At 22.7% G+C, this 16,267-nt stretch overlaps 1 protein-coding gene across 1 annotated transcript; it reads right to left on the reverse strand.

Annotated features, from left to right (window-relative positions):
- Positions 1–2,033: 2,033 nt before the first annotated feature.
- Positions 2,034–13,435, reverse strand: LOC140667956 (aminopeptidase N-like). The gene is made up of 13 exons (XM_072896405.1): positions 13,299–13,435; positions 11,764–12,342; positions 10,523–10,984; positions 9,828–10,041; positions 9,160–9,307; positions 8,840–8,918; positions 8,215–8,594; positions 7,485–7,765; positions 5,556–5,749; positions 5,129–5,440; positions 4,972–5,041; positions 2,448–2,540; positions 2,034–2,299 (listed from the first exon to the last, which is right to left on the reverse strand). Exons 2-13 carry the CDS (start codon positions 12,309–12,311, stop codon positions 2,198–2,200), a joined length of 2,883 nt encoding a protein of 960 aa, XP_072752506.1. The 5' UTR covers positions 12,312–12,342; positions 13,299–13,435; the 3' UTR covers positions 2,034–2,197.
- Positions 13,436–16,267: the final 2,832 nt, after the last annotated feature.

Below are 16,267 nucleotides of genomic sequence, written 5' to 3' on the forward strand. Positions count from 1 at the left end.
ATATGAATTAAATATAAAATATATTTAAAAAGTTTCCGTTTTTTAATGTCTTTAAATTTTTAATTCAAAGACATTTTCTAACAATATGCAATATTATAATAAATAAAATTAACGTATTTGTCAGATGCACACTGTATATGTACGAAAATTTAGAGAATTATATAGGTTTATAAAATAAACAAAAAAAAATAGAAGAAATTATATAATTATATTAATAAAATCTCAACAATTTTGAAAATAATAACTTAAAAGGAAGTAAGATAAAGATTAAGATTTATTAGAAATTAAGATACTCATCGTGTGAGTTCATACTTCAGTACTATTTAAATTCTACTCTATTATATATCTTTAAGAAGAAAGATACATCATATTCTAATTCTAATGATTCATCTTGGATATAAAAATGTTATGTTATTTATCATACAGTTCCTTTTCTTACGAGAATTAATTGTAGTTGACACGGTCACACTGCAAACCGTTAATATCGTTATTACTTATTGTTATATCTACACTATCAAAATCTTACCGTTCCAATAGATAATCGGAAATAAACAATGTCAATAACATATGTCACATATTATAATACATATATACATACATAAAATCCTACACAAATGTTTAAAGTAATATTTATATGCATATTTTACGAATTATGGATTGTGTATTTTATTTTGTGAATTTTGTATACATTTAATAAACAAAAAGAAATTAATTTTCATGTCTACCTATGTCTGTAATTATTAATTTTTAATCTTTACACTTTGGAAAATCTCCATATCAGAGTGCTTTCATATATTGTTTTATGTAATCCGTAATACTTTATAATTATACTAATTAATATAATATATTAAAGTCATTTTAGTCATATTAATATCTCTTGTCGTTGTACGATAACAAAGCTGACAAAGAGAGTATTAGCGCATTACAACGTATATACACCACGTTATTTTTAATTTATTGTCAAAATATTTCAAGTACTATTACATATATGTTTATACGTGAAATATAAAATTATAATATTAAAATATGTATTTTAAAGTATAGATTAATTATCATTTGCTAAACGTATATAATTCTAATATGTTATGAGACTTTTTGTTACCTAAATTTTAATTACTTGACTATTTTTTGAAAGTTTATTTTATTATTATTTATTATATTTAATTGTTTGCGTTCTTACTCTGACTTGAACTTAAGTCATCGAACAATACAACATCAAACAAAATATATTTAAGTTTAAATATTATTAAGGAAGTAATTGTGGCCTATAAAAAAATAATTATGGCAAGTCACAACAATTTGAAAATATTAAACTAATAACTTCAAAATATTAAAATTACGAAAGCTGTGTATGTAATTGCAATATCCATATTATGCATGTTATATAAGTAAACTAAAATTTTATAATTTTGTGTTGAAAAATATTTTAAAACAAATTAATTTTGTAAAATATTTATTCGAGTATATATTTATTTCCGAATTTATATAACAAATAGATAAACTATTTGTATAGTAAAAATAATAAACTAGATAAAAAAGATATTGATATTATAAAAATTATAAAAAATATTTTGATATTATAAGAATAGAATTGATTATAGAATTATGGGAATCTTTAAACAAAAGTAATAATATTAGATAATTTATTATAAATGAAAAAATGCACACATGGATACATATAAAGAAATTTAACTAATAATATTAAAAATATAAATAAATATTATAAATTCTAAAACTATTTTTATGTTGGTATTATAACTATTAACTAATTAATTAAATATAAATTATGTGATAATATATGTATATTCAAAATTATATTAATAAAATATATTATATATAATATTATTGAACAGTTGTCATTACTACAAATTTAGTATTTTATTTATTATATACACATATATACACATAGACAATAATTAAAAGTAATTCATATAATAATATATTAAGAATAATATTAACAAAATATTATGTTTAATAATATTAAACTGTTATTATTGTTACATGTATAAGTATATTGATGAATGTGTATGTTATATACTTAATTAAATAATATATGATAATTTAATGGTATAAAAATTATATTATATATATATATATATATTTTTCTTTTGCTGTAATTATAATTATTTATGATTAATTTCTTTTGAAAAGTTGTTAATATTTTAAGGAAAGAAAAACTGTATCTTAAAATATTTCTTTATTTCTTCGATTTCATGTAAACGTCTGAATAGTTTTCTGTCAATATCCGACATCCTTTCGCAAGATTTTTATACTTGTGAAAATTAGTTTCGATAGATTCCTAAATCAAATTATTTCGAATTAATGTAATAATTTTGTGCCATCTTAAAAGACTCACATAATTAAAGGACAAAATACTTGCGACATATATTACGGATATAAATATTAATAGGAAACTTAATATAAATCTAATTTTGAATAAAGTTTACCATTTCAGGGCAAGTTCCATATTTCTTGCATATACGTTTATTAGAATTTTTGTATGCTTCAATCTTAATGATATATTTTATGAAGTACATGATCTATGAAGAATAACTTCATTAATATTTATTGTCAATAAATTGTAATTTAATTTAACAAAATTTTTTTAATTTAACAAGAATGTGTAACGGAATAGTATTTCAGTAATTAACATAATAAAAGCATAATATGAAAAATCCTTCTTAATTTTTGCCAAAATATTATTTTTTTAAATTTTACCAAAAATTTCTCCTATTTAAAATCATATGTATGTCTGTGTATCATATATACGCATATTTTATTTTAAATATATTGAAAATAATAAATAATAGTAATTATGCATAATAAAGGGTGATTTTAAAGATTAAATGATTTTGACATATATTATGACCTCACAAATATGAATGATCTTAACGTTTAGTGTTGTGACCTTGAGTAATCAATAGGTTTTAGGCGTCTCTTATTGTTTATTAAAAAGTTATAAAGAAAGGATTTTCACAAATTACAATAATTTCTAGATTTTAGGGTACAGTTTTAAATTGTAAAAAAGGTATATAAAGCTCGATAATCTAAATTTTTTTAGATATAAAACTATCATTTTCCGACTCCTTGTACATTTGAGAAGTAAATATATGATGTATGTTATATGCAACATAACTCAACTTGTACATAACTGTTATACTTATATACGTTAATAATTTTGATCTCGCTTCGCGTAAACAGTTCAAAACCCATGTAGAATCGTGCAGTAATAAATCTCGTTTTGCATTGAAAAGAGAAGTGACGTCGCAATAGAATTCGCTTTGCTAAGGATTTTGGAAATCCATGTAGAAAAGTGTGATAAAATTTAGTATAGTTTATTTACTGGTGTGTAGTAAATACTATATACTAAAAGCACATTTTATTAAATGTACATAGTGTCAAAAATTGCATGAAATTCGTTAAAATTACTTATTCGTTTGCTTATAACTTTTTAATGAACAACGAGCGACGAAAAAACCTTTTGGATGTTATTCAGGGTCATGACCCTTACAACATATGTCAAGGTTATTCAAATCTCTTAATATGCTCTTAATATGCATAATTATCATTATTTCTCATTTTCAATATACCTATAATAAAATATTATTATATATATATGTATATATTATATATATATATACATATATATATAGATATATATATAGATATATAAATACATAGATAATAGATCTAAATGAAAGCAATAAATTTTAAAAGATAATGCGTCAAAAATTAAAAGGGGTTTTTTTATACATATAAGTGTATATTCCTCTCTGAGCAGTTACATTCCTCTAAACCAGTGGTTCTTAACTTTTTCAAGTCACGGAACACTTTCGATTAGAAAGAAAATTTGCGGAACATTAAAATCATTAAGATCATAAAACCAACAAAAGAAATGTATATAAACATATCTTTTATTAAAAGTTACACTGAAACTTTCATAATTTCACGGAACACTTGTAACAAGTTCACAGAACACCGGTTAAGAACTACTCCTCTAAAAAAAAAGTGAAATTTAGGTTTTTATTTTTTCCCTCAAATTTTAGACAAGTTAAAAGAAATAAAATTTAATGGACATTTTTATTACTAAAAAAATACTTATATAATTTTAATTCTCTCGTATTGTTGTAAAAGAATAAGCCTATGTTTTTTTATTATTAAGCATACCTCATTCAATTTTTTATTAGGAATTTTTAGCAGCCTAGAATGTCATCATTTAAAAATACACGTTAAAAAGCTTGATTTCTTTAGGAACTTCTTATTTGTTTTATTATTTTTGTAAAATCAATAATTCAATCTAAAAATTTTTCAAGTAAATAAATAAATACAATATCATGCACAATTTAATTCTTTTATTTAATAATACGGAAAAATTTTTTAAATATTATAAAAAAATATCCGTTTTGTTAGTGAAAAATTACCATCAAATTTCATTTTTTTAATTTGTGCAAAATTTAGGAAAAATAAGTAAAAACTTAATTTTTACCTCCCCTTTTAGAAGAGTGTATTTCTCAAGAGAGCGATATAGGAATATATGGTTATATGAAAGATTATTATTATTTTTTAACAGAGAATTATCTTTTAAAGTATATGTGTTACAGACACTTTGTAAATCTTTAAACGCTAACTTATAAAGATTCAACGTTTTATAAAAAAAACTCAGTTTTTTATAAAAGATTGCAATATATATAATTATATAGAACAATTAAATGTGGTAAATTTTATAGATCTGGTTATTTTCTTTATTATTAAGCTTATTTATATCTAATGTATACATGTGTATATATATATATATATATATATATATATATATATATAGATACATGTTTACATTAGACATAAATAAGCTTAATAATAAAAGAAATAACCGAATTTATAAAATTTACCACGTTTAATTGTTTTTCTGTGTATATAAACATTTGATATAAATAAGCCTAATAATAAAAAAATAACTGGATCTATAAAATTTACCTGCATTAATTGTTTTTCAGAATACACATGATTAATAATGCTAATAATAATGGCAACTCCATTGACACCTCTATAAAACAACATATATAGTTATAAGTAATTAATGTTCATAATTGTAAAAAGTGTTCGTACAAGAAAAAAATATTTCCAGTTATACCTTGGTTTTAATTTATCAAAATTTTCCAATATATACAAAAACACATTATCGTGCTTTGTATGTTTTGCAATAATAAAAAGGAAACTAATCATATTTCTCTTGATTTGTGCTTTATGATATGTTTCATTATGTTTGAACATTATTGATTTTAAATATTCCTCCATAATTTCATTTGAAGCACAAGCTAAAAATTCTAAAAATCTATCATTATTATATTTTTTCGTTAAATGTTCCTTCACATTGCGCAAATCGTTACTCTCTGCTAATATCAAACCTTTACAGTATATCCACTCTTTCCACCACGGTAAAAGTCTACAACATCCAAAAATAAAAGTTTGATTAAACATACTTAGCGCTATAATATTGCATCTTTATTCAATAATTGAATGTACAAATAATGATAAAAAACTATAACAAGAAAAATTACTTATTTGTATCCGACATATACAGAATATGCAAAATCAATTTGTCATTAGCTTTTATGAGGCAATTTAAGTCATCGAGAATACACAACCATTTAATGGCTTCTTGCCTTAAACATTTAGTAAGATCACTTTCCTTAGGATCTTCTACGTATTTTATTTTCTCAAGTAGATTGGCCAATATATTCTTTATTTTCTCCTAAAAGTTATCCAAGTCAAATAATTATATCGGTTTACAGTAAGCGTGTAGTGTTGAACATTCAATTACTCAACAATTAAATTGAAAGAGAAGCAGGCTGATCGAACACTGCAAAGTCCTAACATTACATCCCTTTATCTCTTCATGTAAAAAACAATTAAAAAATTTGAATGTTTACCTTTGTACGAACACGATTTGAGTGGAAAATTAATTTGTTGGAAAAGAAATAAATCTCCTTTTATTTTCAACATTATCCAATTAATGTATTAATTTTAATCTCAAATTTATGTGAAAACGTCATATTCGACTTATTTTGTAATATAATTAGGTGACAATATTATATATATCTTTAACGCTCAAATTGGCATATCGCTGTACCAAAAGTAAAATGACAGACATTACTTGTGATATTTCAAGCCGATTAAACTCTTGTAATATGTAAAGTATTTACATTAAGTCGTTGTATTTATTTCAAATCACAGCGCTATAAATTTTATTATATCAAAATAGACACATTTATATAAAAGAAATTATACGTATCTCTCTGTTTGTTAATACGGAAAGCTTTAGTAACTAACCACTACACTCACAATACAGTTTAATTTAAACCACAGACATACACACAGACATGGCATGCGCGAGCGAGAGAGAACGTGAGAGCGCAATTAAGTGTCTCTTTTTCTACGTTTAGCTTATTCTCACTTTTCGAACGTTCACAATCATTCTATACTTATTATGCCTATAAGAAACAGTCAGATGAGTGTCCCTTCTTGCCGAAATTGTGGCAATGCCAAGCAACCTTCAAAATGAGCCAATCTCAATCAAGTACTCTTCTCATCTTAATAATCTGATTTTCCTCTTGCCTACAGTAGTAACTTATACTAAGCCTATATTTTCTACATATTTTTAGTTTGAACTAATTTAATGTATGTATATTAATCATTGTATGTCTTTTTTGGTTTATAAGAGAAAAGGGAGTCACTTTTGGGATACTCTAAAATGAGATATTCTATACATATTAAAAGACATAATAGTCTTCAGTCCGTACTAGCAATACATATACATATATACATACATTTTATTTTAATTTATTCTCTCCACCCTAAAAATTTTATTATTTTTAATTATAGAATCAATGTTTCACAAAAAAGTTGTTTGGCTTCAAAGAGAACATGAGATAATGCACTTAGTTTGACCTTGGCTTGTACACTTAAAGTCAAACTAATGTAACGGTTATATATATATATATATATATATATATATATATATATACCTTTTCGAGCCAATTAATTTTTGTCTTTAACATCTTTTTCTATAAACAAAAATAAAAAAAAATTAAAGGAGAACCTAAATATAATGCATATGCAAACAAACAAAGTAAACTTTAATTTATTATCAACATTTGATATTCATACAAAATTACTGATCTTGTTTATATTACTATACGTACGTTTCATTACTATACGTAGATATAATTTTAAATTGAAAATTTAATAAAAAAATTAGTTAAAAATATAAGAAAAATAATTACTCAAAAATCTAATGTATGTTTACCAATTATAAAATAAGACTGAAATAAAGACTTTTTTTTTAAATAAAAAAGATTTTAGTTTATCCTATATAAGAATACAGAAAAACGTATTTGAATCTTTAGCTACATATTTTTATTTTCTTGGAAAATATGACATAAAATAATTTAAAAACTCTTCAATTGATTAATTCTATTATTATTTACCTTGATATTTTGGACTTCTTTATCTGGAAATGAAAAGATGCTCGACATGTGTTCAAAAGCTTTTATCATAGGATACCATGCTATATAATTTGTTTCTTGTCCAAGATAGCTTGTCAAGTTCCAGAATAGGGAAGAATTGAGTTGGCCATTTATCATAAAATAAAATGCATCGTCGATGATTTTAGCACGATTAAGAACATGTATTTTTGTATATTCTATAGAGTTCAAATATTCTGCAATTTTTTGCCAATTTTCAGGATCGTAATTAACGCGATAGTATCCTGTAGTAAATAATTTTTATATTATTAGATTTTCACATAAATGAGTTCTTAAATTTATTAAAAAATATTTATAATTATCTGCATTTTAAATATTTGAGTAATTCCAAGTATTAAAAAAAGAAAGACAAATTATAATAATTAAGAAAAACTTTATTTTAGAGTGATATTTGTCGTAATATTGTAGAATGAAACTATATAAAGAATTATAAATACATTTATATTTATTATAGCTTGAATAATAATATATGCAAAATTGAATTTATTTACGTTAATCGATAATTGAATGCAGAAAATAAGTCCTGCAATATTTTTTGAAATATTATATAATGTTACTATGTACTTATTCATATATTGCTCATTGTTATTAAAAAAGAATATAGTTAACATTATATAATGGTTTCATATTTTAATTATGTAGAAATATAATAAATTTGTTAATCAATATTCACCGCTTTGTTGTAAATTGAATATTATCCAACCATTGTCTTTTACAGAAACTTGGCAAGTTGGCTGGGACGACGACAAAATTATTAATCTTTCGTCGTAAAGCGGCACTCTAAGCTTTCCAAAATTAGGATTATTCTGAGAGGCATAAGTTACAGGTACCCAGAGAGGGTATGTTTTAAATATTTCATAATTTTCTATTATTACATTATATACATTTGCTTTATTCGAAAAATCTCGCGTTATTTTCAACACAGGATAATTTATAGATTTCATCCAATCATTTATTATTGTTGAAGAAAGCATTAGTTTTTTCTCAGGATATAATTTGCTTATAATATTCTGTATGGTGAGCCGTAAATCTTGGAGAAGACTCTTAAACTCACTATATTGGTTAAAATTTGATATTATTGACAGTAAAATCGGTGTTCTTAAATTACGTATCAAAATGTTCAAAAAATATCAAAGTGTTATTTAATTTATACACTTTATACAGCTTACATAAATGCAATATTAAATATTAAAATTTAAGTAAAATATTAATTTTTTATATGCTAGGTTCTATAATGTATAAATAAATAATATATTAAAATGGTATATATAATACAATATATTTCATAATATACTCACAAATTAAAATATTCATTAACTTTCAGTTGAAACATTTTATCTGTAATTACATACTGCAGCATGCGTATTATTAAAGGTGCTACAATTCAAATCATACAATGTGATTTATATATAAATTCGTTTAGAAGTCTTTCAACTACATTTTTCATAAATTTTTTAATTTTAGTATACTAATATATACATATGTATATACATAAATACATATATATATATATATACTTATATATATATATATATATATATATATATATATATATATATGTATATTCAAGTATATTTATTGACTTGATTCATTTAAATAAATTTATTTATTTTTTTACCTTTAACGTAACGGTAAAAGGAAGTAAATAGATTATTTTCGGAAAAATTGGCTTTTTTTATAAAAGATTGATTGTGGGTCTCCAAACGAAGTGATTCATAATATACCTGAACTATAAATAAATCCACCATTTCGAAATTTTCGTAATCCTAAAGAAAAAAGATTTAATATGATCAAATAAATATTTAGTCGAATAAATATTAACTGTACACATTTAATGCTTTTATTGAACATAAATTTGAAAATTTTTTATCAACATTACCAGATATAGTAAAATTTTTCGATAAAGTAATGTGTAGTGTGTGAAATAGTCATGTCATTTAAAACTATTTAAAATAATTGAAAATTATCATATATGTTATTTTTCTCTACATTGCAAATTTTATAACGATTTTGAAAATATCGAGAACCAATATGAAATTTAATCTTTCCAGATATGACAAAAATTTATATAAATAGCTTTAGCAATTTTTATACGACATATTTAATATTAAAAATAGTGTAAAAGCTTTTCATTTTCTTATAATAGTAAAGATTATATCTACTTACATAATCAAAATAATATTTTATTTAACATAAAAGCATCAGGAACAAATAAAAATATATAATATATACATTATATATAATTGATACATTAAGAATATTACTAAAAAAATATTTAAAAAATACCTCGATGGAATTGATAGCATAAAGTCCAGACAATGTAGTAAGACCATCGATTAACCATAATCCAGATGACCCCCAAAATGTACCTAACCAAAATGGGTTTATTATGGGTTTATCAGCAAACCATTGATATGCCATTTTGCGCCCTATCAACCACGCTACTTTTATTTTATGCGCAACAGAATCCAGATTTTTGTCGTAAATAATATCTGTTTCACTAAAAAATATAAAAATTAAATTTACAAGAGCTTAATAATTATATAAATTGGGCCAAATAATAATTTTAACATATTTTCTTATTTAAAATTAAAAATATGTTCTAAACGGATAATATAATCGATATAGTATAATTGTATATTGTTTTATATATTGTTTTTTACCGATTATATCAAAATTGTGACATAAATTATTTTCAACCTATAATTATATATATATACTAATTATATAAAAATTATAAGATAATTATTGTGATATACGTGATATACATATGTATATATGATTGAAATCAACTTATAATTAGTTATAAAAATATATGTATAATAATGTACATGTATAAAAATTCTACATTAAAACAATTATGTTTTAACGTATGTATTTCTAATTTCTAATTTTATATTTTTAATTTAATAATTTTTAATTTTGCTTCATGTATAAATTGTATTTGAATAAATTGATATTTATAAAAATTTTTGAATTACCTATTTAACAGAAGGCCCCAGTTCTCATTGTCATATCGCAAACTATGGATTGCAATAAATTGCACTTTTGGTATTTTCAATTTTGTCCATTTATATTCAAATATCATCATTGCTTTGGTTGCTATCATTTCAGCAAATTCCATATGATTTAAATCGGGTCTACGCCATATAATGATTTTAGATTCTTCCGCCTCAATTTTAAGAAAATCTGCTGGCGAGATTACAACCGTCACTAAATAAGTGAACATTGCAGGAGTATTAAAGCATGTCCAATTCATATATGGTTCGAATTCATGCATTTCATGTTTGCATGTATTTTCTTCTTGTACCGGCATATTTGAAAAAACTTGGTATATACGATGATGCTTTATGAAAATGTTGAAAGTGGCTTTGCTTGTCGGCTTGTCCCAGCATGGAAACAATTGTCGGGCTCCAGTTGCTTGAAAATGTATTCCGTCCAATCTACGACATTTTAATAATATTGTTATAAATAAGGATAATTTTTATAAAACAATAGCATTATATATACAGAGTATTTGTCCGTAAATGTCCAAACAAAAGGTTGCAATTGATTGAAGTTAGAAGAAAGTTGAATAAGAAAAATTTACATGAGTGTGAGTCCGTTACATAGTAAATATAAATAAATTTTTACTTACTCGTGACTTTTTCGAGTTTTAAAGGACATTTTTATTTTTTTTAACTATCTTAATTTTTTTATATTATTGGATTATTCACAATATAAACTTTAATTATACATAAACAATAAAATATTATTTTTCGATTATCAAACCTCAATATTTACGAAAAACTTTTCATATTTAATCGTTTATAACTCAAGTTATTGAATTAATGTCTCAATATTTTCGCTAAGGGAAAATTATCTCTAACATGATTAAAAAATTATGGCTCACATAAAAAATATTTAGTTACAATTTGTTCTGTTATATATATATATATAAAACGACATAAAGTTTAAATTATTGCGTTCTCATCTAAACTATTCAACTTTCCATGATATATTTTTTATATTTATATATTTCACGTATTCAATAATAAATAGGACAACAAATTAACAATTAAAACATAGTGTAAAATGTTATGATGACATTTTTGAGTAATATAAAGCAAAATAAAGATAGTGATATATAATATTATATAATTAAATATTATAAAAAAAGATAAAAGATGCGAGAGCAACAATGATAAAAATTTATATTTATTGTACTCTTAATATTACTCACATTTCGAGTGATTCTCCCCTGTAAACTTTAGTCTTTAAAGAAGTAATAATGTTTTCCGAGTTATCAATTGCTGTGAGAAATTTTGTATTTAGTCTGTAACGTCCACTAGGTAAAGTTAACGCAAAATAGAAAAAGTAAATATGTTTTGCATAAGGTGTAATTGCTAACGCTGGATAGTGTAATACACTATATCTTTCGGTTGTAATTTTTTTTATTTTTCCAGATAAAAAGCGTATTAATGTCGGTGAATTTAAACCTATTTTTGTAAATGAACGGGAAATATCGATAATGGCATTTAATTCGCCATAGAAAACAATGTTGCCTTTTTTTTGATGCTCTAGTATATATTTGTTATACTGCATATATATATATATTTCATGTTCAAGGTCTCCTTTGAAATATGGTATTAACTTGACGTCGTAATGCACTGGCGTTATATCATCAAAGTAATAAGTAAATTTAATCGATGAGGTTTCCGTATTTTCATTAATTGAAAATGTTATTATGGTGCTAAATATAAGACCGCTATAAAATAGCAGAAATGCCATGTCAATTTTTAGGTATTTGTAACAATTGTTCCTGTTGAAAGAAAGATAAATATTAAATAAAATTTAAATAATAAATTTTACAGCAAATAAATTTATTAAGTATTTTCTAAAACTAGTTTTCTTGTGTAATTTTATCCGTGATGAATAACACACCGATCTACATATATAAACATGTTATTTTTAAAATTTGTTGTTTTGTAGATGATTATATTTTCAAAAAACTATAAAATAAAGCAATAAAAAAGCAATAAAAATAATCAACAGAATAGTCAACAAAAAATTAAATTTTATTTGACTTTGTTGGTATGTCTCTTCAGGCATGTATACACTCATAGATATATGGGCGCACGCGCGTGTGTGTATGTGTATGTGTGTGTGTGCACGCAACTAGGTCAAAGACAAGTTGAATGTTTTTATATGTCTTATATATTATACATATTTTTTTTATATTTTCATTATTCGCTTAAATAAATATATCGAATCAGTAATCGATTTTAAAATAACCTTGCAAATTATTATTAATATTACAAAAAGATATAAAACAAATATTTGTACGGTATTATATTAACATTGTAGTTATCCAATTTTTTATTATTCATTCAATAATATTTGGATCAAATATTTAAAAAATTTAAAAAATATTTTCTTTTAATCCACAAATTTCTAATTTAAAGACATTTTATAACAATACTATAATACATAAAATTAGTGTTTTTGTCAAATATACAATATATGTATATAAAATAAAAAAAAAATGTATATATATATATATATATATATATATATACAAGTTTCTTGAAGAAAGAAAGAAAAAGAGATAAAAGAAATCAATAAAATGTTCAACAATACAATTTTGAAAAAAATTTTTTAAAGAAATATAATCTTATTTTATGTGTTCATATTCTAGTACTATTTAAATTGCGTTTTATATATCATTTACGTACTTTAAAGAGAAAGTTATATAATATTATGTTTCTAGCAACTCACTCTGTATATTAAGAATGTTATGTTAATTATAACACAATTCCTTTTCTTATCAGAATTAGTTGCAATTGATACTTTATCACCGTGAACTGTTCATCTGTACTGTCGTAATCTTAACGCTTCAAGAGATAATCGAAAACTGGCAATGTCGATGTAATAGACATCATAATAAATATATATATAAATACAAACATATTTACAAGTTATATAAGGTCATCATATCCTACAAAATTTAAATTTAAAATTATATTTATGATATTTTATTTAATATTTAAGATATTTTAAGATTCATTGAATATGCTAATTTGTGATATTTATTTGATTATTATATATTTTGTTAATTTCATATACGATTTAATAAGCAATATAGAAAAAAAAGTATTTATGTTTAATAATATTAAACTGTTATTATTGTTACATGTATAAACCTATATAATAATTTAATAGTATAAATATAATATTATATATATATTTTGGTGTAATTATGATTATTCACGATTAATTTCTTTTGAAAAGTTTTTAATATTGAAAAAGTATATCCTTTATTTTTTGGATTTCAGAAGAACGTTTTTGTAGTTTTTTTTCAGCATTCAACATCCATTCTTTCATAAAGTTTTCATACTCGTAAAATTTAGCTTCAACATTTGCCTAAATCATATTACTTTGAATTAACGTAATTTTATGCTATTTTAAAAAACTTGTATGTATAATTAAAGAACGAAATACTGCTTATGACATATGTATATTAAAAATATAAATAAATTTATTAATAGGAAACCTAATATAAATATAGTTTTTAATTCATAACATATACCTTTTCAGGAAAATAATAGTACTTGTCAGAAAGAATTCTTTTTTTATCCCATATACTTTCAATACTATTTTTGTATGCTTCAGGCTCAATGATATTTTTCATGACGTTTTTGAGCTACATAGAATAACTTAATTAATATTTATTGTCAATAAATAATAATTTAATTTAACATGAATTTTTTAATTTAAGAATTAGTAACCGAAACAGTATTTTGGTAATTAAGCATAATAAAGGCAGAACATGAAAAACTCTTTTTAATTTTAGAAAAAAAATTATTTCCTAAAATGTGCCTAAAATTGCTCTTATTTAAAAACAGCTGTATGTTTGTACATCATATATACAGGATGTCCGGTGAATCAACGTTCGTAAGCAGATAAAGTGCATAAAACTGAAAAGAACTTTTCTGTTCAGTTTAATGCGCTCTACACCCGGTAAAAAATTTCTCATATATAATTATATATAACAATATAAAAGTGAATAGAAATATATAAAATACTGCATAAGTTATGTATAGTTATGTATAGTATGCATAATTTTGTATTATCGTTGACTGACATGTAACCAACATTAATATAAAATTATATATAATTATATAATAAGTCATATATTACTATATATAATTATACATAACTTATACAAAATTTTATATATTTCTATATAATTTTATATGGTTATATATCATATATGATTATACATAACAAATTTTTTACCGGGCATGCTCATTTGCTTTGACTTAATCTTTACCGGATCTGTATATTTTATTTTAAATATGTTAAAATAATAAATAATAGTAATTATGCATAAGGATGACTTCAAAGATTTAAATGATCAATTTTAATGACATATTAATGATTTCACAGATTTGAATGATCTTAACGTGTAGTGTTATGACCTTAAATAATCAAAAAGTTTTAGGCGTCACTCATAGTTTATTAAAAAAAACGAAAGTTAAAAAATATTCAAATTACAATAATTTTCAGATTTTAAAATACAGTTTTAAATTGTAAAACAAGTATACTAAATACGATAATCTAAATTTTTTTAGGTATGAAACCATCATTTTCTGCCACATTTGAGAAGTAAATGATGTGTGTTATACAGAAATATATAAAACATAATTCAACCTGTATATAACTGTTATACTGATATACGTTAATAATTTTTATTTTGCTTTATGTTAAAAGTTGAAAATCCATGTGAAATCGTGCAAGTAATAAATCTCGTTTTGTACTGAAAAGAGGGGTGCTGTAGAATAAACTGCACTTTGCATAGAATTTTGGAAACCCATATGGAAAAGTATAATACAATTAAGTATGGTCAATTTATCCATGTGTAGTAAATGCTAAATGCTAAAAGCTAAATTGTGCTTTTATAAAATGTACATAGTATCGAAAATTACATGTAATTTGTAAAAATTATTTTTGTTTATAACTTTTTAATGAACAACGAGCGATGGCAAAACATTTAGATGTTATTCAGGGTCATAAGTATTACAACACGTCAAATTCATTCAAATCTCTGAAGTCGCCCTTAATATGCCTAATTATTATTATTTCGTATTATCAACATAATTCAAATAATTCAAATAAAATATTATACATGTATATATATATATATATATGACATATAGATATTTAAATGATAACTTTAAATAAGAGCAAAAACTTTTAAGATATAATTCTTTGTCGAAAATTAAAAGGGGATTTTCATATAAACATATATTTGAAATTCTTCCATGATGAACTACTTTCCTCTAAAGAGAGAAGTGAAAATTAGGTTTCTAATTATTTTTGCTTAAATTTTGGACAAGTTAAAAAAAATGAAATTTAGTCGACATTTTAATATTAAAAAAAATATGTAGTTATATTTTTTTAATCTTCTCGTATTGTTATAAAAGAATAAACTTGGCAATCCCAATTCAACTTTTATTAGAACTTTTTAACAAGCCAGAATTTCAACATCTATAAATATACGTGAAAAAGAATGATTTTTTTAGAAACTCTATTGTTATATTATTTTCGTAAAATCAATAATTCAATTAAAAAATTTTCAGAAAAAAACATATCAAGCATAATTTTATCTTTTTTTTAATGGTACGGGAAAATAAAAAAAAAGTAATAAAAAAATATCTTTTTTGTTAGTGGAAAATTACCATCAA

This window comes from Anoplolepis gracilipes, chromosome 1 (genome assembly GCF_047496725.1).
Source record: "Anoplolepis gracilipes chromosome 1, ASM4749672v1, whole genome shotgun sequence".
NCBI lineage: Eukaryota > Metazoa > Arthropoda > Insecta > Hymenoptera > Formicidae > Anoplolepis > Anoplolepis gracilipes.